Source organism: Aspergillus bombycis, assembly GCF_001792695.1.
Source record: "Aspergillus bombycis strain NRRL26010 chromosome Unknown contig00040, whole genome shotgun sequence".
Taxonomy (NCBI): Eukaryota; Fungi; Ascomycota; class Eurotiomycetes; order Eurotiales; family Aspergillaceae; genus Aspergillus; species Aspergillus bombycis.
In genome coordinates this window covers 143,734-168,053 of record NW_019170042.1, presented here as the reverse complement: position 1 = coordinate 168,053, position 24,320 = coordinate 143,734, and the positions used below count along the sequence as shown (strand labels likewise).

General features: G+C 48.1%; 8 protein-coding genes across 8 annotated transcripts; 5 read left to right on the top strand and 3 right to left on the bottom strand.

Moving 5' to 3' along the window:
* Nucleotides 1–671: 671 nt before the first annotated feature.
* On the top strand, nt 672–2,486 carry ABOM_006269 (uncharacterized protein; the record flags this gene model as incomplete). The annotated part of the gene is made up of 1 exon (XM_022533398.1): nt 672–2,486. The coding sequence occupies one exon, from the start codon at nt 672–674 to the stop codon at nt 2,484–2,486; it is 1,815 nt and encodes a 604-aa protein (XP_022389343.1).
* Nucleotides 2,487–5,914: 3,428 nt separating this feature from the next.
* Nucleotides 5,915–9,365, top strand: msh3 (mismatch repair protein MSH3; the record flags this gene model as incomplete). The annotated part of the gene is made up of 3 exons (XM_022533397.1): nt 5,915–6,671; nt 6,736–7,835; nt 7,887–9,365. 3 exons carry the CDS (start codon nt 5,915–5,917, stop codon nt 9,363–9,365), a joined length of 3,336 nt encoding a protein of 1,111 aa, XP_022389351.1.
* Nucleotides 9,366–10,159: 794 nt separating this feature from the next.
* Nucleotides 10,160–11,433, top strand: ABOM_006267 (ATP phosphoribosyltransferase; the record flags this gene model as incomplete). Its single annotated transcript, XM_022533396.1, has 4 exons — nt 10,160–10,176; nt 10,389–10,924; nt 10,985–11,122; nt 11,198–11,433. 4 exons carry the CDS (start codon nt 10,160–10,162, stop codon nt 11,431–11,433), a joined length of 927 nt encoding a protein of 308 aa, XP_022389346.1.
* Nucleotides 11,434–11,941: 508 nt separating this feature from the next.
* On the bottom strand, nt 11,942–14,518 carry ABOM_006266 (uncharacterized protein; the record flags this gene model as incomplete). Its single annotated transcript, XM_022533395.1, has 1 exon — nt 11,942–14,518. The coding sequence occupies one exon, from the start codon at nt 14,516–14,518 to the stop codon at nt 11,942–11,944; it is 2,577 nt and encodes an 858-aa protein (XP_022389352.1).
* Nucleotides 14,519–15,759: 1,241 nt separating this feature from the next.
* Nucleotides 15,760–17,213, bottom strand: dprC (the record flags this gene model as incomplete). The annotated part of the gene is made up of 2 exons (XM_022533394.1): nt 15,760–15,909; nt 15,963–17,213. 2 exons carry the CDS (start codon nt 17,211–17,213, stop codon nt 15,760–15,762), a joined length of 1,401 nt encoding a protein of 466 aa, XP_022389344.1.
* An 830-nt stretch (nt 17,214–18,043) lies between these two features.
* ABOM_006264 (NADP-dependent oxidoreductase) lies at nt 18,044–19,171 on the top strand (the record flags this gene model as incomplete). The annotated part of the gene is made up of 2 exons (XM_022533393.1): nt 18,044–18,868; nt 18,926–19,171. 2 exons carry the CDS (start codon nt 18,044–18,046, stop codon nt 19,169–19,171), a joined length of 1,071 nt encoding a protein of 356 aa, XP_022389345.1.
* A 427-nt stretch (nt 19,172–19,598) lies between these two features.
* Nucleotides 19,599–20,829, top strand: ABOM_006263 (SDR family NAD(P)-dependent oxidoreductase; the record flags this gene model as incomplete). Its single annotated transcript, XM_022533392.1, has 3 exons — nt 19,599–19,651; nt 19,765–19,946; nt 20,003–20,829. 3 exons carry the CDS (start codon nt 19,599–19,601, stop codon nt 20,827–20,829), a joined length of 1,062 nt encoding a protein of 353 aa, XP_022389349.1.
* A 297-nt stretch (nt 20,830–21,126) lies between these two features.
* ABOM_006262 (putative serine/threonine protein kinase) lies at nt 21,127–22,176 on the bottom strand (the record flags this gene model as incomplete). Its single annotated transcript, XM_022533391.1, has 1 exon — nt 21,127–22,176. The coding sequence occupies one exon, from the start codon at nt 22,174–22,176 to the stop codon at nt 21,127–21,129; it is 1,050 nt and encodes a 349-aa protein (XP_022389350.1).
* Nucleotides 22,177–24,320: the final 2,144 nt, after the last annotated feature.

Sequence of the window (24,320 nt, the reverse complement as noted above, 5' to 3'; positions counted from 1 at the left end):
TTCATTTCATGGATTATGGGATACAAGGCAGGAGAAGAATGATTGGCACTGTGACTTATTTCCGCTTCATACCCCCTCACAGTAACCTGTTGAAAAGGTTGTTAAGACACAGTGGCACACGATATCATGTAACCCATAATGGTAGCAGTGTCTTTTATCTTTCAATACGAATTCAAATTGTACAATTGAGAGATGACTTGAGGTTCCCAATTTTATTCATTCATTTGCTCTTGCCTGACGCCCTTGAGGCTCTTTTCAGTGGTAAATGCTACTGTATGTACTTGAAACAAGTATTATCGGAGGTCACGGTGCAGTGCCTTGTCTGGTCTAGTCGTGTTCAAGCAGGTGCCTGCCCAGTTGGAATTTTGTGAGGACGTTCCTTCTCTAGTGGAACAGAATATGTCTTTGTCCCCATTCTAGCACCTGCCCTGCCAGTTTTCGATTTTGCAGGGCAAGTCTTTTGATATCTTCTGTCCACCGCCGCTACCCAAATCCATAAGGAATGTCTAGTGTGCGCTACGAGGGCCAGTCTTTCTATATTGGCTTTTCGCCCAGTATTTGGATTGTTTATGTTTTATGCATGCAACGACTTGCACCTGGCAGCTCTAACCTGTTGCCTTCTTTGATCTTGACCTGATTGGCTCTTTCACTTTCTTTCAAGGTCATCTACGATGGATGCGGCTGCACTTTTCTGCAACATATGCCCCAAAAAACCCAAATTTAGTGATGTGTCCCATTTGTTGACGCACGTTTCATCCAAGGCTCATCTTTCTCATTGCTTTAAATTACAAGTCCGCAGTCATCAAGAACCCCAAGCTGTTATCCTCCTTGATGAATATGACCAATGGTACAAGGCTAATAATCTTGCGAAGTTGCTCTCTGACCGATTAGCCTCGAAAGATGCTCGCAGGAAAAGGATCCAAGGAACGGCTGCATCTCATGACAAAACGTGCCCTGCAAAGGAAGGTCATGAGCACAAGAGTCCTCCAGTGCCGGTACGCTCGCCACATGACAACGCGCTTCCTGCTTACTTAGATCCACGTCTTGTTACGTTAGGTGTGGATATGGAGCATGACTATAGCGACAGAGGCACATATGTCTCTGTGGACTGCGTCGCTGGGGTTGCTTCTCCAAATCGTGGTGTGCAAGCAAGCGCGGAATCGGGCCATTTATTGCACCCTACGCCTAGTTCTCAAATCCCCACAGAAGCCGCGGCCTACCAGTGGAAGCAAGAGCGTGTGCTTGGTTCAGATGATGAGGGAGGCTCTGACTTGGAATGCACGCCTAGTTGGTCTAAAATGCTGGGGCACACAGCGCAAATGGCCTCGCAGTTGCTAAATCGACAACTACTAAGTTACGATCCCCTTGTTGACGATACCGAGAGCGAAGTGGACAAGGAAAGGGTGGATGAGATCGCTAGACTCAAAGGTGTTCTTTGGCCGGGAATGGATATCTTTGATTCGGCCACCGAGCAAATGAGGCGCAAACGCAATCAGAAGAAGGATGAAAGTGCTCTTAGGATGATGGAGAAGACGTCCATGGGTGTCGAGCCTACAGAACTCATATTTTCCCCTACCGGGATCTTACGGAAACAGCGTGTGATCTCTGGTAATGTAGAGGACAGCAGTCCTCTGAAGGGGGAAACACCCATACCAAGGCGGAGATCAACTCGTTCGAAACGTGTCCTCTCTCAAACCGACGCCAACATTCAACGTGGACGGGACAGGAAGCGGAAGAAGATAGCAGTTAAACGTGTCCCGATCACCGTTGGGCAGGGCTTGAATCACAGAGATTCATATTTCACGCGAGCCACCTCGACTGAAGCGCCAACCTGTGGTGGTAATCAACTAACTCATGGAGAGAGCGCCGACGACTTCGCATTGACATTCAATGGGCATGAGCCTAGGACGCGCACTGGGCTAAAGATCTTTTGTGACACACCAAACCAAAATATTTCAGACCAACATTGTGGTGATGGGTTGCACTTTGGACTAGCTGCATCTTCTGATGCACTCTTCCTGCAACAAGAGGCTATGACAACTCGCACTCCTAACTCGGTACTTTCCAGCAATTATATCTCAGAATTTGCAGAGAGGCTTTGCCGTTTCACTACAGACAAAGAGAATATTGAACCGCTATCGGATGCTCATGGCCGAATCGATCCTCTTGTAGGCTGGCACTCTCCCGTCATCAAGCGACATCTAGCCAGTGATGCTGGTTATCCGTCACAGTTCCTTTTCGGCGATAGCCAACGCATCGAGCTAAATATGTTCGATGGGCACGATAGTCATGTACGATATTCTTATAATCCGCTAGCAGCCTCATTCCCAAAACTGTCAGCTGAAGAGAATCCTATATACACTATGGACACCAGCAATGGTCTCTCTTTTCAGGATGCAATGTACGTGACATCCCCTGAGGCGACCATTTCCGATATCGAAGAAGATGATTTTGAGCGACTATATTTGGATGGGAGCTCCTGCTAGGATTTGCCATTGTTATGCCCTCTTTTCTTACCGCACTCTTGATTACTGCTTGCATTCTGATTGTTTTCTATACTACAAGCCCGTTTTACGGCAGAATCGGCCCGAAAGCCATATTGTGCGATTCAAAACATTATACACCTTGAACCTAATGGACCTGACCCGAATACTAAGGAGTTATACACTCTGGCCATCATTGGCGTTGTATCTTGGGCAGGCCGACTTTTCGCGTACCATCTAGCAGGATTCAACGAGGGGATGGCCAATGACAGTGTCGCTGCTGCATAAAGATGGAGACCTGCGCTGAAATTGCCCGCGTATAATTATAGCCGACGTTCTATAAAGCATGAATAGTGATTCATTGCGATCGATGCACATGGCTGGGTGAGGCATCAGTACCTACTCACGCACCATTTCAACTATCAAATGCATAAATTATGCTTCACATAGATAATAAGTCTTATTTTGTCATCGTCTTGCCCTGTCAGCTATTGGTTTTGCACTGAAGGCATAATAACAGTAGTGACTTACGTACTAGTGTATGCATGAACTGTGTAGCCCCATCATGGATCATGGATATCCCGTCTGCTTACCCAATTGTGATCATCTTTGGTTTATGGTCGTACTCTTGCAATAGAAAGGGAATACTTGGTACATCATTTGACAAGGTTCAGGGGTTGGCTATATAAAGGGGTCAGCCACTGCTGATGGAGTTATGGTGGCCTGCACAGTCATCGCCGGGGGGGGGGGTGATATGCTCTGTATGACTTCGCAGAAGACTCTTCGAACAAGTAATCCGCTTACGTTTGATTAATCCTGCCCTACCCATTTTATTTTCTTGAGTAATTTTTCATTATCCATATCTCTCATCTGTGATCTCTCATACCGAATAACTGCTGGTTTCTAAACAAACGGTGACTCTTCGACTATAGACCATCGTACTTGGTACGTCCTGAAACATCAACCACCAATACTCCCATCCCAACCGATCCAGTCGAACGTGTTCAGCAGCTCCAAGTGCGGATAATCCGGGAATCCGTTCCCCAAAAACGGTACAATAGGCTGCGATTGCTCGATCCACGGCGGATTAAGAATTCGCTCCAAGATTCGACTCATAATCCTCTGGATTAGAGACACCACGTTCCCACAGGAAGCCTCGGTCTGGATCCATTCAAGATACGCCACTAATATACTAAGGTTCTCAATGATCTCTGATCACGGAAGATGTAAATAATATCTCTGAGGTTTGGTGGCTTGGTTGCATTCGCCGTTTTATATAGTTTTTTCTCCGGCGCTTTTGTTGTACTGCCCGCAGTGGATTTGACCACCCTCACTCCAAATCTTGAGACCTTGGGAACGAGAATGGGTATGTTGTGTGGCTTGTGGTCCTTGTGCGGTTCACCTGTTGCCGGGGCTATTCTAGATCATACGGGATTGTATCTAGGCATACAGCTGTACTCGGGGATTACTATCGGGGCTACGGGTGTGCTGCTGCTCTTAGCGAGGCTGCTGAAGAAGAATTGAATGAGCCTGATAATGGAGACAGAAGAAAGGATATTTGGTAAATGAAAGCGTAGACCGTCACTAGTGTGAAAATGTTCCTTGGTCCAGTCATTGCAAGACTGGGATTTTTATAGGTAGCTTGTCATTGATAATCCAGAGAAATATTACGGAAAAAGAACCAATCAATCCCTGAAGCTGCCCTGAGACCAGGACGAGCGCAGGAAAATAGACGGGAGATGGATATACTGAGCGTATAGAGGTGAAAGGAGGGATTATATGGGGCTTTTATTGATATTTGCAACTGGGTGCCAGCGGGGCGAACTACTATAGAAGAGTGTCAGACTTGATCCTCGACCGCGTATACGTTTCTCACTTAGCGGTAATCTACGAAACATCTCATGATGAAGCATTCGCCGTAGCCGGGCACTTCACCAGACCCCCCGCCTACTACATAGCTTCATGGTCTATATCTCTCTCCTGGTACTGATCACTTGTTCCATGTCTTACTGGCACGCTTAGAGCAGTGCCTTGATGTAGTAGCGTACATACACCGTCTGTGGGGTCAGAATGTCAGCCTTGTTGCTTTTTGTAGCATATGGAGTTTTGCCCCCCTAATAAAGAAGGTAGCCCTGTATGTGCATATCTCACTAAGGGATCGGACACAGCGTGGCTGCAGGATCCAGCTGGCAGGGTTGATGGAATGCCGAATGTAAATGGGACCCTCCTAAAAGAACCGATTTGCATCTGCTGGCGGAGATTTAGAAAGGTCTGAGTGGCTTGGATTTGGGTTCCCAGTTCATGCCGCACGGTAACTGAGACCTTTCCTGGATAGGCCAACCTCTTAGTACTTGTTTGAAATAAACGAAGAAGGGCTCTTGCCCTCAAACATGATCTCCAAATCGAAGTAGTGGATGCTTTTCTCCGAATGGATACCAATTTCGCCTAAGATCCTGCTCCGGTTGGAGAACATGCATGATGCATCATCTGGATGGTTATCTATATGTACCTGGGGCCGAGCTTCGTACGAGGGCATCAGTCCCATGACATTATACTTCCAAGGTTCCATCCTATTCAGCTTTTTGAGGAATGTATACTGTAGAAAATCAGACATATGCTCCTCATGGAAAAGATTCAATACACCTGGCGCCGTGTGAAACATGTCGATGTCCAAAAGTGTGGGTAGGAATATCGTAAGTCTTTAGTGGTCGTGTTCTATAGTTATATATAAGCTAAACTTCCTTGATAAGAGTTTGAAGTCATGCTTTTGGTGCATAAGAGTATGAACATGTTTAGTTTGGAGTTGTACAAGAAAATACCATACAATAATAGGGGCTTGATGTTTTTGAGGACCGGGGAAATTGACGGGCGAGCAGGCACAGATACTTAAGTACGATACTTTGTTACATGACCAGTACGCAGGTGAGCGCTCAGGGTGAAGTCATCTTTGGATCGCTCAGACATGCACCTTTGGTGCTCACCCCACGCTCCGGGCCGCTCAGTGAGCTAAAAGCGGCGCTAAGTCAGGCGTAAAGCGGAAAGGCAAGGTGGCTCAATTTCCACAGTGTAAACTAGCTACGTAACTAAAGTAAATGGAACGCGTCGTTTTACGCGTTAAGCTCCGAAGCCGCGGACTTGCAAAGGATTTCATTAGATATTTTGAAGCAGCTAGACCTTGATACCATGCGCGACAATTAACAGCTAATGGCAGCATGGTATTCTGGCCTCTAATACTTGTTTACTAGGCCTATCTCGAATGCTTTTTAAAAAAACTTATCGCCGAGAGCTTCCTTTGCCACCTCTTCCTTCGCCGCTGATTCATTACTCCATCTCGCCTATCTCGTTGATTTTTTCTTCTTCCTGGAGTATCAAGCAATAAAGCACATGTGTTGAAGCCTACGTGGCTTCGAAAAACAGCTGGGCAGTAAACGATGCCTTTATCTTCTCAACCGTCATCTTCTCCAAATTTGAAGCGAAAACAACCGACCATCTCGAGCTTTTTCACAAAGAAACCACAACTCTCACAGGAGAGCACTTCGAATGATGCTTTTAAAGAATATGAACGAGATCAAGAAGGGCAAGAGGTCACAAAACAGGAAAAAGCCTCGAGGGGAAATTGTAGTACTCGGTCAAACAGTGTTGATGATGAGGACGACGTAGTTGCTCCGGCGCCAAAGAGAGCCAGAATAAACGGGTCCTATTCACAAAATACCACCGAATCTCCAAAAGAAACTCACGTTGAGCGTCCTAGGCTATCGGACAATATCCCAAAAACAGAGCTCTCCAAGTTCGCCAGCTCGCCCGCTACGGAGGGAGAAACGAAAGAACGAACAAAGGAAAGAGAAAAGCTACACCAGAAGTTTGTGCAAAGATTAGGTGGACCAGACTGTCTCATCGGAATTGGCAGAAATACAGCCACTGAAGCAGTACCCGAGGAAGCTGGCGAAGGCGATGAGGGTGACGAACCCTCTCCGCCCCCTGCAGCTAAAGGGAAAGCCGCGACAAAGAAAGGCGGGCACAAGCTTACTCCTATGGAGAAGCAGATTATCGATATTAAGCGGAAACATATGGATACGGTTTTGGTAGTAGAGGTGGGATACAAGTTCCGGTTCTTTGGCGAGGATGCTAGAACAGCTGCGAAGGAGCTAAACATTGTCTGTATTCCTGGAAAATTCAGGTTCGATGAACGTAAGTATTGGCTTCAATGTATGCCCTACCTCTTTTCTCCTCGCCTTTACTCAAAGTGTTTTAGATCCTTCGGAGGCCCATCTTGACCGCTTTGCATCGGCAAGTATACCGGTGCATAGATTGCATGTTCATGTCAAGCGTCTCGTTTCGGCCGGACACAAAGTCGGAGTTGTCCGACAAATGGAAACTGCTGCCCTTAAAGCCGCTGGCGATAATCGTAATGCGCCCTTTGGACGCAAGCTCACCAATTTATACACAAAGGGTACGTATATTGATGATATGGAGGGCCTGGAAGGATCTACTGCGTCTATATCAGCCGCTGGCACTACAATGGCAACGGGGTATATGCTTTGTATTACAGAGACAAACGCAAAGGGCTGGGGAAATGACGAAAAGGTGCATGTGGGCATTGTTGCTGTTCAGCCAGCAACAGGTGACATAGTGTATGACGAGTTTGAAGACGGATTCATGAGGAGCGAGATCGAAACTAGACTCCTTCATCTGGCCCCTTGTGAGGTTCTTATAGTTGGTGATTTGTCAAGAGCAACAGAAAAGCTTGTTCAACATCTTTCTGGGAACAAGACTAATGCTTTTGGTGACGAGATTCGTGTTGAGAAGTTCCCTAAAGCTAAAACGGCGGCGGCCGAGTCACATAGCCATGTTTCGAGCTTTTACGCGGAGAGGATGAAGAATGCGAACACCACAGATGATGCGCAGGCGAGCAGCCTGCTTCAGAAGGTGCTTAACCTAAGCGAGCAGGTCACCATCTGCTTGTCTTCCATGATTAAACATATGTCAGAGTATGGCTTGGAGCACGTTTTCCAGCTTACAAAGTATTTCCAACACTTTTCCTCTCGGTCACATATGCTTCTCAACGCAAATACTTTGAACAGTCTTGAAATATATCATAACCAGACAGATCACTCCACCAAAGGCAGTCTTTTCTGGACGTTGGATCGAACGCAAACCCGTTTCGGGCAAAGAATGCTACGTAAATGGGTGGGACGTCCTTTGCTAGATAAATCTAGCCTTGAAGAAAGAGTGGACGCTGTTGAGGAATTGAAGAATCCAGAAAGGATTGCTCTCGTAGAACGGCTGAAGGGTCTGCTTGGTAGAATCAAGACTGATCTGGAAAAGTCACTGATCAGGGTTTACTACGGCAAGGTAATCCATGATGAACCAATTCCGCGATAAACAATACTAAACAACCCACAGTGCACCCGGCCCGAGCTTCTCACTCTCCTCCAAACTTTACAGATGATTGCCCAGGAATTTGCTGGTGTCCAGTCTCCTGCTGATACTGGATTCTCGTCGCCTCTCATAAGCAAAGCAGTAGCATCTCTGCCAACAATCTTAGAAGATGTCGTGCACTTCCTGGACAAAATAAACATGCATGCAGCGAAGAATGACGACAAATATGAGTTCTTCAGAGAATCAGAGGAGACAGATGAGATTACTGAACACAAGCTTGGAATTGGTGCTGTGGAACACGATCTTGAAGAGCATCGCTCCACAGTTGGTGAGTGTCTTGGGAAAAAAAAAGTAGAATATGTCACAGTTGCGGGCATTGAATACCTGATTGCGGTTGAAAACAAGTCACCGTCCATCAAAAAGGTGCCAGCATCGTGGGTGAAAATATCTGGTACCAAAGCAGTTTCGAGATTTCATACCCCAGAAGTTATCAGGCTTCTACGACAGCGGGATCAGCATAAGGAGGCTTTAGCAGCGGGTTGTGATAAGGCGTACGCAAGCTTCCTGGGTGAGATATCCGCCAGCTACCAATCTTTCCGTGATAGTGTACAGTCCCTTGCGACGCTCGACTGTCTAATTTCTCTTGCGACTATCGCTAACCAGCCCGGCTACGTGAAACCCGAATACACGGATCACACATGCATTCATGTTGACCAAGGGCGTCATCCGATGGTTGAACAACTCTTGTTGGACAGCTACGTCCCCAATGATATTGATTTGGACAGCGACAAGACCCGTGCTCTCCTTGTTACAGGCCCTAACATGGGTGGGAAGTCTAGCTATGTTCGACAAGTGGCACTCATAGCCATTATGGGACAGATTGGTTCCTACGTGCCTGCACAGTCAGCGAAGCTTGGTATGCTAGATGCTGTGTTTACCCGCATGGGAGCTTTTGACAACATGCTGGCTGGTGAATCCACATTCATGGTCGAGCTTTCGGAAACAGCAGATATCCTAAAGCAAGCGACACCTCGCTCACTTGTCATTCTGGATGAACTTGGTCGAGGCACGTCTACGCACGATGGTGTTGCAATTGCGCAAGCCGTTCTCGATTATATGATTCGGTCAATACGAAGTCTCACGCTTTTTATCACGCACTATCAACACCTTTCCTCAATGACACACTCCTTCCCTGACCATGAACTTCGGAACGTACACATGCGTTTTACCGAGTCGGGGTTGACCGAAGAAGAGATTACGTTCCTTTACGAAGTGGGAGAGGGCGTAGCGCATCGCAGTTACGGTTTAAACGTAGCGCGTCTAGCAAACTTACCAGCACCTTTAATTGAGCTGGCTAAACAGAAGAGTGCCGAACTAGAACAGAAAATACGCCGCCGGAGATTAGCTGGACTTGTGAGGACTTTTGGAGATGTCTTATCCGATCCAGCAAAAGCTGACGAGACTTTGATTGAACAACTCATCAGCAGCGCAGAGCAGTTATAACTGGATACGGTGGACCAAGGGAGGCCTGTCATGATCATGTCCCGATACCTGGTATTTTGAAGCATGTTAGCGTTGTTGTAGTAGAGACCATTATATGTATAATAGGAAAATATGGTTATAAACTCTACGGTTTGCCTGAAGCAGCTGGAGACCGGGGCAATTCTTCCATGAAATAACGCTCAGGGTCATGTACTAGTGGCTGAAGGGCGCTTTGTTAGAATTAAACTCGTTGGGTCTTCAATTATGCATGATATGCGCGTCCTTTCTTATGAGTAGTGCTACTAAGATGTACTCCGTACAGGGCCCGGAAAGCCACTTACGCACAGGCACGCAAAGAATGATTTAGGCTAATTAGTAGTATGTACTCCGTACTACTTAGTAGTATGCGGATCCATCAAATGCCGTCCTCCATAAAACCCGTCAGGAACATTGGCCACCAATAAGATTGCTGCTTTCGAGAGCATGCTTATCGGATTGCCTGATTCGTAGGGCATCACCGGCTGTAGGTCCCCACGGCCCTGTTGATACCTGAGGATATAGGCAGCAAGACCCCCACTTCCGTCCGCTTCACCGATTCAGAGTCTGCGGTGCTCCGATTTCGTTCGTTGCTCCGACCCAACTCGCTCCATCCCTGCGAAACACCCACTGAGTCATTTTACGCAGTGTAGGACTCATATATTGTCTGCATTGACTTAATCTTCTTTCATACTTGCATATACTATCAAATCTGCCCGCTACACTCCCTCCACCCCTTCCAATCCCTCCAACAATTACCCCGCGCGTTGATCGTCACTATGGATCTCGTTAACCAGTGAGTCAATCAACTCCATGCCACTATGCAAGCCCCCAGACAGGCAATGGCCTCCAATGTGTCTTCACATACTAACAACCTCTGTCCAGCCTCGAAGGAAGACTCCTTTTCGCCGTCCCTAAAAGCAAGTAGCCCGCCATGACTCACTCCACCACTCTTTCGCAACTCTTTCGCAACTTGCCCCAGTAGCCCTCCTACACCAAAACTGTCAGGAGGAAACATGAACTCCAGCTAATACGCATATCTCTGAATACAGAGGGTCGGCTCCAACAGGCAACCTTGGACCTCCTTGCCGGCGTTGACATTCAATTCCGTCGCGAAACCCGCCTCGATATCGCCCTTGTGAAGAACCTCCCTATTGCCCTCATCTTCCTCCCCGCCGCAGATATTCCCACCTTCGTCGGTGAAGGTCGCGTCGACCTCGGTATCACCGGTCGTGACCAGGTCGCTGAGCACGATGCGCAGCTGCCGAACGGCGAGGTCTCCGGCGTGGAGGAGATCATGGATCTTGGTTTCGGAGGCTGCAAGCTGCAGGTGCAGGTTCCGGAGAAGGGTGACATCGCCGAGGCGAAGCAATTGGTTGGCCGCAACGTGGTTACCAGCTTCACAGCCCTCACTGAGGCCTTCTTCGCCAAGCTCGAGGGTGTTGACGATACCAGCAAGCTCTCCACAAAGGTCAAGTATGTTGGTGGCAGTGTTGAGGCTGCTTGCGCACTGGGTGTCGCGGATGGAATTGTCGACCTTGTTGGTATGTTGATGATTTGTCACCATCCTAATCGCTGAAAATTGTCTAATATATGTCGCACAGAGTCTGGTGAAACCATGAAGGCTGCTGGTCTCAAGGCCATCGATACCGTCGTCGAGAGTACCTCTGTTCTCGTCAAGTCCCGGAAGGCCCAGAACCCTCTTGTCGAACTCATCGCTTCTCGTATCCGTGGTGTCATCAGTATGTTGCCCTCCCCTCTGTAACTCTCATCCATCCTTGCCCCTGCATTGACTAAGATGTCTTTTTTCACTACAGCCGCCCAGAAATACGTCCTGTGCCAGTACAACATCCCTCGCTCTGAACTCACCACTGCCTCCAGCATCACCCCAGGCAAGCGTGCCCCGACCGTGACCGCTCTTGAGGAAGACGGCTGGGTAGCCGTCAGTTCAATGGTTGAGAAGAAGAAGATCGCCACTGTGATGGACGAGTTGACTAAGGTCGGTGCGACGGACATCCTAGTCCTGAACATTGCCAACTCCCGGACGGGTTAGAGAAGGGGTTTCAAATTTTATCATGTCCTGTCATGCCTTGTTTTTTTCTTCGTTTCATTTTGGCATAAAGGCGTGTTTTATACTTTACAATTTCGGTTTTCATTAAAAAAGGGGTTCTATCTATTCTCTTTCTTTTGCTTAGATATCGGGACAGTTGTATGAGATGAATATAGACTACGGGGTTACGGTTCCCAAAGCAGAAGAGAAAAGTAGCAGATAGATTTGATGTATGTACAGTTTTCTATATAAACAGTAAATATATACAGATATAGCACCGCAGCACCTTATGCAAGATATAGTTCTTTGGGATAATGTGAAGATGTAATGAGATTTTGTCATTACTCGTATGATCATCATCGTGAGCATGATCCAAGACAAAGTCGGGAATAAGCATAGATAGGGTTTATTGTGTAAGGTGATAGAATGAGGATGATTTTTCCTCCATAGGAGAGGGGAGAGTGGGTATCGCTTCAAAGGGGGAGATAATATAGAAGAGGAAAGTTTATCATCAGGTCGATAATGGTGAATCGCTTATTCCTACACCCTCTCGTCTTCCGCGCACTAAAGCCCGAAGACATTGACCAACGCCTTCGAGATCGCCCAATAATCCGACGTGACCGCGATCGCTTTTTACCAGGCCATGTTTGATGATTCGATAGCCTGGGGGCAGCATTGCCGCAGACGCGAGACAAACACCGTCGCCTGCGGCGAAGGCGAGGTCATCGTAGGCATCTTGATGTTTAATTTGTTCGCGTGTCGAGATGCGCGCGCCGTAGACGGTAGGAACGGATTTGCCGTATAGAACTGCAAAAGGTGGGTAGCTGTTACTGGATTGATGAGAGGGATTGAATGCAAGTTCTTGCTTGAAGCGACGGACTTCGGAGAGGGTGCGTTCGAGATAGGTTATAGCTGTGGCTCGTGGGATGGTAACGGTAGTGGTGGATTTGACGTTGGCCGAGCCGCGGAGGTTGGACGTTGGGCCAACAACACCCTCAATGCTCGGGGCTAGCTTCTCGGCCGGGTCGGTAACGGGATTTGGATTGCTGCGACCGGTCTGGTTCGGATCTTGTTGATCGTCGTCAGGTATATCCTCAGATGGTAAGCTATCTTTGCTACCCAAAACAGCAGAGAAGCGTTTCCCAATGTTGCCTCCGAGAGCGAAGCCCTTGTTTGTCATGGGCGGGAGGGCTGGGTTGATAACGGGTGAGAGCCGGTATTCGTCCCAAGCCTGAACGTTGAAGAAGTCCACACGATATTCTTCTTTGGTGCGCTTGTCGATGAAACAGTGCCCATCTTCGGGAAGGAGGGCGAAGCTGGTCCGGAAGGTGAAGTTCACTTGAGCCGTCAGGACACGGGAACTGAGCAATACGTCGTCCCCATTGCGAAGAGGGCCTAGGATATTGACACAGTGTTGCGGGACACCGGCGTAGAGAACACCAGCAAAGAGTTCCGGACGCTGATTTACGGCGTGGCGGGTGATCAACCCTCCGAGACTGTGCGCAACAACATGAGCACCCCGCTTTTCGGGCGGAACACCGGGCGCATTACAGGGTAAGCCCTCCAGGAACTTGATCAGCTTTTTCGAGAGGAGATGTGGACTCAAGCGCCAATCGTAACCATAATCCCATACGCGGAGGTCACCTTTGACGGCATTCTCGGACTTCCGGAGGTGCTTCATCAGCCGACGGCAGATGTCAACTGGCCCGACGTGCGATAGAACTCCTGATGGAATAATCGTTTCTTCCATGCGCTCCTCATCCTCCGGGTTCAGGCCTACTTCAAGGTCCACTTTGCGAAGATTTAGCCCAACTTTCATTGGAACCCACAGTTGACGCTGTGGTGGTTTGGCGGAACGTAAGACAGATCCTCGGTAGCCCCCCATTATAACAACGTCACCAGTTAACGCGGACATTGCCTCATTTAATACGGGATGCCATGAATTGGAGTTAGCTCGCGGTGGACGCGCTCCAAATTGAGGTGGCGCTGGTTCTCGAGGCGCGTCGCTCGTAGCTGGCGGCTCATCGGCGTAATTGTTGCCTTTACGATTCGCAACATCTCCCAGGAACGGTTTATAGCCCCAGTCACTCCGCAAGTCTTGCAAGTGCAAGCTAGGCATGCTAAGCAAGCGGCTGCTTGAATCCTGTATACTATCCTTGATGGCCTTGAATCGGCTGTTGACTTGGGAGTGAATGTGCTCATACTGGGGCCGCTGATCAAGTGATGACGCAGTAGATGATGCTCTCAGATACAAGGATTGGTCAGAAGACGATCTCCTGAGCATCAATGGCGCACCTGAAACAGTCGCGCTGGGCCGACGGGTAAATGAATGCTTGGCTGCCGTCGCGCCGTCAAGGGGTTTCAGATCGGAGATCGGCTCATCAACGAGCACGTTATTAGAGTCGGAATCGTTCCAAGATCTGCGTCTTGGCTTGGCATGAGACTCTCCCTCTTCGTCAAGCGCCAACTTGGACGAGGAAGGTTTCAGGGTCTGACTGCGGGAGCGATTTTGGGAAGAGCGGAAAGGCAAAGAAGTCCGTTTAGTAAGATATCCTAAATCGGGCAGGAACTTCTTCATGGCATCGCCCGACCAAGCCCGAGGGCGCAGTGGCAAGCCATTCTTCAAGATCGACCGGGTGAAGCTGGTGCGACTGTTGGAGCCGTCCTTAGAGAACGCTGTTCCGTTTTGGTGTGCCACATTCTGGGGTGAAGTTGACAGTTGGCTAGCTTCCGGTTTCGAGGCCTGTGATAGTTGTTCTGGTTCATCAGTGATCTCGGAGGTATAAAGACCGCTCGAGTCGTCGGTGTCTGGAATGGGGTCAAAATAGCCCCCATTGTGTTCCATCGCGCGTGTCTTTTCCTCTGCCGGCGTGGAACGGGCCTTCATACGACTTTGGGCACGACTGATGCTGACCCCGACCATACCGTCAGCCTCGTCTTCTCGAGCGACATCCACACCGTTTACGACCGGCTCATCGCTGTCAGAGCTGGTATTTCCAGCAATTAAAGGTCTCGACAGAGCCTGCGAGGGCTCCCCAGCGGCATTGACCGGATCATGGCTTGCAGGTGGAGCTGCGGGGACAGCCATGTTGGAGGGCAATCTGAGGGATGACGGCGAAAAACTTCGGATCACACATGCAGGGAAGGTGATGCTGCGAATTCGACGATGCAAGAAAGTTATATATGAGGAAAGAAAGAAATACGCAAACGAAGAAATGTTCTGATAACAATGGTTGCAATGATAAAAATAACGATTCCAACAGGAACAATCTGCAGGAGTAATCACATGTAAAAGGCGTTAATGGTAATAGTCGAACTGGAGTCGAACTAATAACGGGCTAAAATGTTTGAGAGATGGAGCCAAAGGAATGATGCTTTATCTTGTTGGATATCGTATTCGTACTGCCGATACCAAGGAAACGGAACCTTTGTTAGCGGGTTACTTGGTTCGTGGCTTCCACGTTTAGTAATCTCAATACCGTTCCTTTTTCTCCGTTTTTTATTTCTTTTCTTCTCCCTCAGCCGCCGTTCCTTAACTCAATGGATCATTGATCAGTCTGTGGTTGCTCCAGTGGAGAAGTGTGTGTAATAGGAATTGGGAGAAGAGGGAAAAAGCAATAATAAAAAAAATTGAGAGAGAGAGAGGTCCCCACTACAGTGACTGCACAGCCTCCGGCAAGTCCGGAAGAAGCTTCCTGTACAGAGTGTTCTCCGTCAGTTTGTATTATTATTTTTCATACTATTATTATTATTATCATTATTCATGGTTGCGATTTCATGAGCAATAGTTTGAAATCTTAAACATCAAAACGGGTTGGCATGTGGGAAATGGATCCACAAACCCATCGTTACCATGAGGGTGGAAATTGCTTGTGTTATGACCCTAATAAAAAAGCAAGAAAAATGTGTTCATCATTACATCGTGTCCACAGCTTTTAACCGCGATTGAAATTTGGTTCGTGAAGTCATCTTGCATGCACCTGATCAGATCGGTCACATAAACTGTGGTTCCCGCCACGCATTTGATTGGTTCCATCTATCAACATAGATCTGGTTACTTATATTGAACTTCCGCTACTTCCGGGGGGAAATCGTCCCCTGTATGCGATAGACAAGGCATACTTTTTTTTATGTTTTTTGTGTTCGTATCCGTATAGAATCAAAATCATTGGTGTATATAGACTGGCTCTTAAGACTCAATTTAATACAGAAACTGCACCACCAATCTCATTTCCACCAATTGTCATGAACAATTTGAAAGTTAAGAACATATCCTAGAATACAAATTTGTCGTAGCGTCGTAACCCATAATCAGCCAGTGTGGTCATCTCAGTAAGCATTTCCTCGGCCGAAGTTTCCAGTGCGCATCTCTCGTTCACCTTGGCTGGCAATAGCATCGTTCTTTGCGACACCCTCTTCGTGACCAAACGTCTTATCTACTGCCGCATTTAGACCACCGCGGAGAGATTCTCCCATACCCTGTTCAAAAAAATGTTACAGAGTGTTCAAGCATAACCAGGGGTGTCACTTACGTGAGCGCCAGCAAAAGCTCCCTTCACACCGGAACCAACATCTACACCCTTCTGAGCAGACTTTGACCCAGGTGCGCTGCCGGATGACTGTGCCGGTCGGTATCCTACCCCGCTGGACGCGTACCCGGCACCAGTAGATGGCTCCGTGGCATTGGTCCCATATTGAGAATGAGTATTGCCCGCAAACTGGGAGCAATGGGGCTGGCTGGTTGTCTTGGAAGACACGTCGCCTGTTTGGGCGTCCACGCGAGGGTCGAGCTTGTTCATCATCTTAGATTCATGAGGACCAGCATTGGAGCCGCTGCTGAGCGAGGTATCATGCGTCGCGTAAGGATTCTCGTTACCCGTCGTTGTAGTGCCGGGGGCGTACTGAGCGCGGTTGTCGAGGTCACTGTCAACACGAGGGTCCATCTTGTTGCCAACCTTTGAGCTGTGGGGACCAGTAGTGCTAGAAGTAGTAGCCCCAGTACCGGCCAGGTGAGAGGTGTTATGGCTGTGAGTGGTTTGTGGCACATACTGAGCGCGGTTGTCGATATCGCTGTCAACGCGAGGGTCAAGCTTGTTGCCCATGTCAGATTCGCGGGGACCAGCAGTCCTTGAAGCAGGGCCAGTGCGAACATCGCTTGCTATGGTGCCTGGTGCGTGGCGGGCCCGGTTATCAACGTCGCTGTCAACACGAGGATCAAGCTTGTTACCCATATCAGAATCGTGTGGACCGGCAGTTCTCTGAGCATGTCCAGTACGAGTATTGCTCGACATGGCCCCCGACGCACGGTTATCTACATCACTATCAATATGTGGGTCAAGCTTGTTACCCATGTCGGACTCATGGGGTCCAGCAGTTCTAGGAGCAGGCCCTGTACGGGCATCACTGGCCATGGTGCCTGTTGCGTGACGGGCATGGTTGTCCTTCTCGCTGTCGACACGAGGGTCAAGCTTATTACCAGTGTCCAAGGTGTGAGGACCCGCCGTCTTCTGAACAGATCCTGTATGGGTGTTGCTAGCGCCCCCAGCTCCACCAATGCCAGCGTTACTTGACTTCTTCTCCTTGCTCAGGTCGCTATCCACGCGAGGATCGAGCTTGTTGGCTAGGTCGGATTTGTGTGGGCCAGCGGTATGTGGAGCAGGTCCTGTACGAGGATCGCTAGGATCAACGCCCCCGACTTGAGTGCCAATCGGCTGAGAAGAGCTGGGGTGTTGAGTGGGATCACCGAAGGTGGAGGAATAGTATGGAGGCTGCGTACTGCTCATGATGTATGTTGTATGTTGTACGTACGGTTGTGGACAATTGAATTTCTTTTAGACTAGTAACTCTTGTGATATTCTTTCATGGAATAGAGGAATGACTTTGCTTGGAACAAATCTAAGCCTTATGTGCTCCATCGCCCCCAGTTCTTATATAGTATTCGAGTTGTCAACACCCCAGACTATGCGACATCATACCTGATGTTCCTATGACGTCAGGGGGTATCCCAGGGGCAGTTCCAGCTGTTCTTCACCATGGAAGATATGCAGATCCTCATCTCTCTGGGAGCGGAAGATAGCTGTAAATAGAACCAAGTTGCATCAATGGCTGGCATTTTGCATCAATTAACGTTTCACCGAGGAACAATGACGACTTTTTGTCGAAGTAGAAAAGCAAAAAAAAAATGTTGTCTTATCGTCGATAACGATTTGATACCCGCTGAGGCTCTTACATCATCTTGGCTTCATACTTATGTTGATGAGTCAGCAGTGCTACTCAATTCGTTGATTTTCTAAGAAATCATCTCTATACCCATGGACGTGCCAACAGAGAGAGTTTTCTAGAAACCAAGGGTACACTGAGTGAGGGTAATGATAAGATTTACTGGGGTGTGGCCAGTTTGTGCTAACTTTTGGTGATTAGTGAACTTACCAATTCGGTTATGGAGTTAGCAGCCGAGGTTCACTGGTTGCTTTGTCTCAGCGACCGCTGCTGAATCTTTGTCAACGTTCACTCCCAGTCAGAAGATATCGCCTCTTTATATGTCTATCCTTCTCTCTTTACCTAATTTTGTTCATTGTAGAAGTTCCGAGAAGTACCACTGAGTTCGACCAAAATGCCTATCACCAACCGGCAAGCCATCTACGCCAATACGCCCTCCCCGGCAATCGATCCCTCCTTGTCGAACGGCACCTTCAAGATCTCAACCACAACTATCTCCGACAATGTCCCCGATGACAAAGTCCTTGTGCGCGTACACTACCTTTCGCTGGACCCGGCCATGCGGCAATGGCTCACAGCCAAGCGATCCTACATCGCCCCTGTCGAGCGTGGTAGCGTCATGCGCGGTCAGAGTATCGCTCAAGTGACCGGCGTCGGAAGCAACCTTAAAACTCAATACAAAGTTGGAGACTGGGTGATCGCTTACTCGGGCTGGCAAGAGTATGCCCTGCTGGGACAAAAGGAGGCACAGAAGGTGGTTATTCCTCCGGGATGCAAGCCGACCGATGCAATGTCGGTTCTGGGCATGACGGGTCTGACAGCATACTTTGGCATGACAGAAGTGGGACAACCAAAGCCAGGGGATACTGTCGTCGTCTCAGGCGCTGCGGGTGCAACGGGCATGGTGGCCGGGCAGATCGCTAAGATCAAGGGTGCGAAGAGGGTCGTTGGCTTGGCAGGCAGCGCTGAGAAATGCGCTTTCCTGCGCAACGAGTTAGGGTTTGATGCCGCTATCAACTATAAGGACAAGGATTGGAAGAAGCAATTGAAGGACGCAACTCCGGAGTACATTGATGTGTTCTTTGATAACACCGGAGGTGAGATTCTAGATGCTTGTCTTGCTCGGGCTGCGCGCGACGCTCGGTTTGCCATCTGCGGTGCGATCAGTCAGTATAACTCTGCTAAGCCGCAGGGTCCAGCTAGCTTTATGACTGTCATTGTAAGTTTCTCGTGCATTTTATACACTATTAATAGCTGCTGACGACATCCTTCTTAGTCCCAACGAGTGACCATGAAGGGTTTCATCGTCTTCGACTACGCTAAGAAATACCCGATTGCACTGAAGGACCTATCGGAATGGCTAACCCAGGGTAAAATCAAGCGTAAGGAACACATTGTTCCGGGTGGATTGGAGGGTGCGCCTCAGGGTTTGGTAGACCTGTATGGTGGTGTCAACACAGGCAAAATGATGGTCGAGGTGGCTCCAGTGAGCGAAGCGATTGGAACCAAGGCCAAACTGTAGGCAGCTGGTCTGTCGCATGTATATATCATATCTCCAGTCTAATAATGACTCGTTCGTGGCATTGTAATTGCCGTCTTCGTGGAATACAACCATTCACATCTAATTAAGAAACCATCGTTGTGAATATAAGAAATCTTCTTGATTCAGTAGAATCCATTTTCCTTGAAAGAACGAACATGTTGTATCACTTTCTAAGCTAGATCCATGAACCCTACCAGGGCACGCATCGTATGTTCATATTAAACCTTGAATAATAGAACAGCCATTACATATTGTCCAACACAGACTATATCACAATGACCTAAATAAGCTAATAATGACCTTAGCTCATCGTAAGGACACCAAAAATAGTCGGAACATATCCGACGCAGACTCGACGTCATACCAATGAGGCAATTCTTGCCTCACTACATTTCAGAACAACAACATGGATAACGACCAACAATTTACTCCATTGCGTACGCTGGGTCCGCCACTGATGTATAAAATTACTCTTTCTCTCCCACTCAGCTTGGTTTCAATTCCATTATGCTCCGCCAGAACATCCTCCCACGCTTTCTTAAATCGAGCTGTCCGGTCCGCTACAATCACAGATTCAGCTATAGCGCGTTCCAGAAGCCTCTCCTAGCCTATTCTAGAGCTCAATTCTCTACATCAGCATCTAATCTATTTACTATTACATCACGCCGAAACATGTCTGAAGCAATCAAAATGGAGGCCAAGGCAAGCAACGAGAACTTTAAGCTAGATAACCTCTTTAATGTTAAGGGGAAAGGTATGTTTCAAGTGTATCATTGTCCACGATATGATCCAGATACTGATGGGAACCAGTTGCCCTTATCACAGGAGGAGGATCGGGCATTGGTCTGATGGCCACTCAAGCTCTGGCGGTCAACGGAGCCAAGGTCTACATCACAGGCCGAACCGGCGAGAAGCTCGACCGCGTTGCAGAACTATACAACAAGAATATTCAGGGCCAGATCATCCCTATCACATCTGACATCACGGATAAGAGCTCGGTAGACAAGCTGGTGCAAGAGATCTCTTCGCGCGAAAAGTACCTATCCATATTGATTAACAACGCCGGCATCAGCAGCTCGACCCAGACGACCGAGAAGGAGGATCCTCAGGAGCTGCGTAAGGAGTTGTTCGAGAGCAGTGCGCTTGACCCCAAGGAATGGGATGATGTGTACCGCACGAATGTCACGCATCTCTTTATGACTACTACTGCATTTTTGCCGTTGCTTCAGAAGGGCTCCGAGCAGGAGAAGGGCTGGTCCAGCACTGTGGTTAATATCTCGTCGATTTCGGGTATTGTCAAAGTGTCCCAGCATCATTTCGCTTATAATGCGTCGAAGGCTGCTGCTATCCACTTGACTAAGATGCTGGCGCATGAGGTTGCTTCTTCTGGTCTGCGGATTCGCGTTAATAACATCGCCCCGGGTGTTTTCCCCAGTGAGATGACGGCTGGTGAGAGTGATGAGAAGCAGAAGAGCGAAATCCCTAAAGAGAAGTACGAGGGTAAGGTTCCTGTTGCTCGCCCTGGTAAGGATGAGGACATGGCCAATGCTGTGCTCTTCTCTACCACCAACCAGTACCTCAATGGACAGACCATTGTGGTAGATGGAGGATATGTGTTGGCGGCTGGAACCGTCTAGAGCGTGTATCATTCGATGATACACAACATTATAGTCAATAGTTTAAATAGCACATGGCTGCATGTCAATGCCAATCTTCAAATAATTGGGTTATTCAAGACAAATATTATTAGTTTGTCGTATATGACATTTGGAGCCAGCCAAATCAATTGCGGTCAACCACACTTACCACCCCATTTCCCCTGCATCACAAACCTGTACATAGTACACCCACTCAGATCGAAGTACCTCGGATGCCTTGATTCTCCGAACAGGATCAGGATGCAACATCGCATATATCACATTGCGACAACGCGTCTAGCCAATGATCAGCGCAAAAGAGACTTTCACAGGTCCTTTGAAAAGCGAGCTGCACCATACCTCTTCCAACGCTTCAATCGGAGGATATCCGTCATACGTTCGCCGTCCGCGCAGGTACAAACAATAACCCCCATCCTCATCCGCACAAGGCATTTTCCAGAGTAAGCGACCACATCTCATCGCCATGTACACAAGCCCTGCGGCCCATACATCGCCTGCTCTTGGATCAATCGCCGCATAGTTACTAAACTCTTCCGGCGGGAGGTAAGGTATCGATCCCCGCAGCTTTCGTGGAGAGTACAATGAGGACAGTTGCAGACGTATCCTGTTCTCAACATGTTCTCCATTGGCAACTTCATCTAGCAGCCACTCCGCACTCCCAAAGTCGGCCACTTTCACCGCGCCATGGGCAGTAAGAAGGATATTTTCCGTCGTCAGACCACGATGCGCAATCGCGTTGTCATGAAGATATGTCACCGCACGCATGATCTGCTTAAAGAAACAATCTGCTTGGAGTGCATCTACACTGTCTTCAGCCGTGGCAATCAGTGCGTTCAGATTCCCGCCAGCACAATAGTCCATGACTAGACAGGTCTCACCGTGTTCGTTCTGGAGGACATCGATGGTTTGAAGGAGGTTGGGGTGTGACACGGCTGAGGAGAGAGATTGTTCGAAACGCTGGGTAGCTCTGACGAGGGCGTCCGATGATCGACGGAGGATTTTGACGACATGGAGTTGCTTGGAAGCACTCGCGGAAGAAGATTTCCGGGTATATACTCTTACGGAGCTGTGGACACCGTAATGCAAGATGATGGTGGATAGACCATATCTCTCTGTTAGTGTGGAAGGCGCAGTAGAAGAGGGAGTTAATAAATTCTGCCTTTCCTCGTCGTTGATTGATTCTCTTGATAACCAGCAGCGTGCTAGGACATTCGGAAATGTCAATGCGGACAGCAAGCTAAGGCCTGATTTATGTTCGGGAGATTTTAGGTTTAGATGATGGCGATGAGTAGTATATGTACCGTAGGAGTTTTGTAACTGGGACATTGTGAGCTGTATGGAATTTGCTGCGATTTAGCATGGCAGCAGAGAGCTTTTATGTACACAGATCAATGGAGTACACGATCAGACCATCTGTTCGAGCACTTATATATAAGCGTCGCATGTACTGGGTCAACTGACCATGTGCATACCACGGAAGTAATTGCGCTAATTGGTGAAATCCTATGTAAGGGGGGTTGGCGTGACATTGTTTATTTCAAGGTGGTCAGCGTAAGGGAGTGAGTGGTACAGCATTAATTACCTCGTCCTTGATCGGATTGGATGAAGAAAGCCCTCGTCCGAATATCTTAGGTAAAAAACCTGGGGTAATGGCGGGTGGAACTTTGATTTCGGGTATAGTCGAGTCGATGGCAAACTATGTCTCTTCTATAACTTGCGGTGAAACCGAAGCTACATTTTCCATGCTCATCAATATGGCAATCAGTAATGTCGGAAACGTGGTAAATTGGAGCTTTACTGCTCCCTCACCCACGGAACAGCACAGTCACAAATCGCCTCACCACCTTCTGATTTCACCTACCATGACTAGTAACTATACATGGCTTGAGCGGTGCAAAAAAAACAAAAAAAAAAAAAAAAATTCTAAAATAGAAAAATGAAGGAAAAAGAGACAAACAGCCTCAGTTCACATTTCGTATACGTCATATCAAACTTGACCAACCCCTGCATTAGGAGATTGAATGGTTGCTTAAGCTCACCTTAAAAGACAGCAGTCCTTAGAGGGCAATAGCCGCCTATGACATTCTTACCTAACCTGTTCGACTGCCACGTGCAAATGTCTGGATCTTCTCGGTTAATGACCAGTTGACCAGTATAGTAGTACTCCAAGAAGCTGGATATCCAGAGCGAAGAATCAGAACGAGAATCCACTGGAGAGCAAAAAGAGCTGGTAAACGCTATCCTGTGCTCAACGACCTTCCAATCTCACAGAATCGATATCGTTCAATGGCTCTTCCCCATACATCGACGCAGCATAGGAAAATTCTGCTCATAGATTAAGGTCTTGGGGGTATACCTTCATGTTGGTTAATGGTGTTAATAGTGCGACAGCGGAGCTGCTGGATTAGGGCTCAGGTGTAGCGACTCGGATTGCCTCTTTAAGCCACGAGTGAAGTTCGTTGGGATGTCATGAGCTAGCAAATTACTAAAAACTTCAGTTCAATATGACACATTCTATTTTTGAAAGAAAGGAACTGAGGGGGGAAGAAGGATTGAAAACGTGTGGAAAGTTCAGCGCAGAATTTTATTGGTCGGAATAAAAGGCGCAGGTGGTGGTGAATCTGAACGCGGCGACGGTTCGTTTAATTTGGATGTCTTGAGGGATTTTCCTTAACCACACATCGTCAGTCGGAGAATAAGCGACAGAAGTCGATCGCAATACAGTCTGCGCTCCACATGAGCCTCGGTGGACAAAAGTCCTCGACCAAAGTACTGGAGTACTGTGGCGCACCCACCGACCTAGTTTGAGCTTGATTTAACCCCATCGAGAAAAAAAGCCATTTGACGGAAATGGCTGCGGGATTTTACTCTGCCACTACCATCACCATGATCGCAAGAGCGGCATCTGTCACGTTCGAGGCTGTTGGATGAGAAAATTCCCTCGCTGGTCAACTACAAATGAACCCGATACGAGATGGAGAGTAGCCATGCTCCTTCCGGTACCTGAGGCAGTCCATGGATTACCCAGAACGGCAATCCATCTGTCATTGAATCCTACCTACACTTGAGGATGTATCCATTTTCATTCTTCGTGTTCGTCTTACCCACGATCTCGTCGGTTCTCTCATACTGTCTTATTCCCTCATGGGCTAGTTTCATCTGGCTAGCTGCTCAGGTTTTTCCAAGCGAAGACCCGTATCGCTTCTCCGACCAATGTCCACACACACCATGGCTGATTCCATCACATTGTTCTCCCGTTTCCCCTCTCCATATGTCTTAGGGACGATGGCTGCCTACCCAATACTGGAAGGATAAATACTACACGGCTGTAAGCTGATTCTCTGTTCACAATCTTACCTCCTCTTCTTCCAACTTCGTTCTCTCTTGCCTATGTCTTATACGACCTGGTAGCACCTTCGAAGCTTTCCCACATCTGGATATCCCTCTATTTTACGTATTGATAGCTCGCC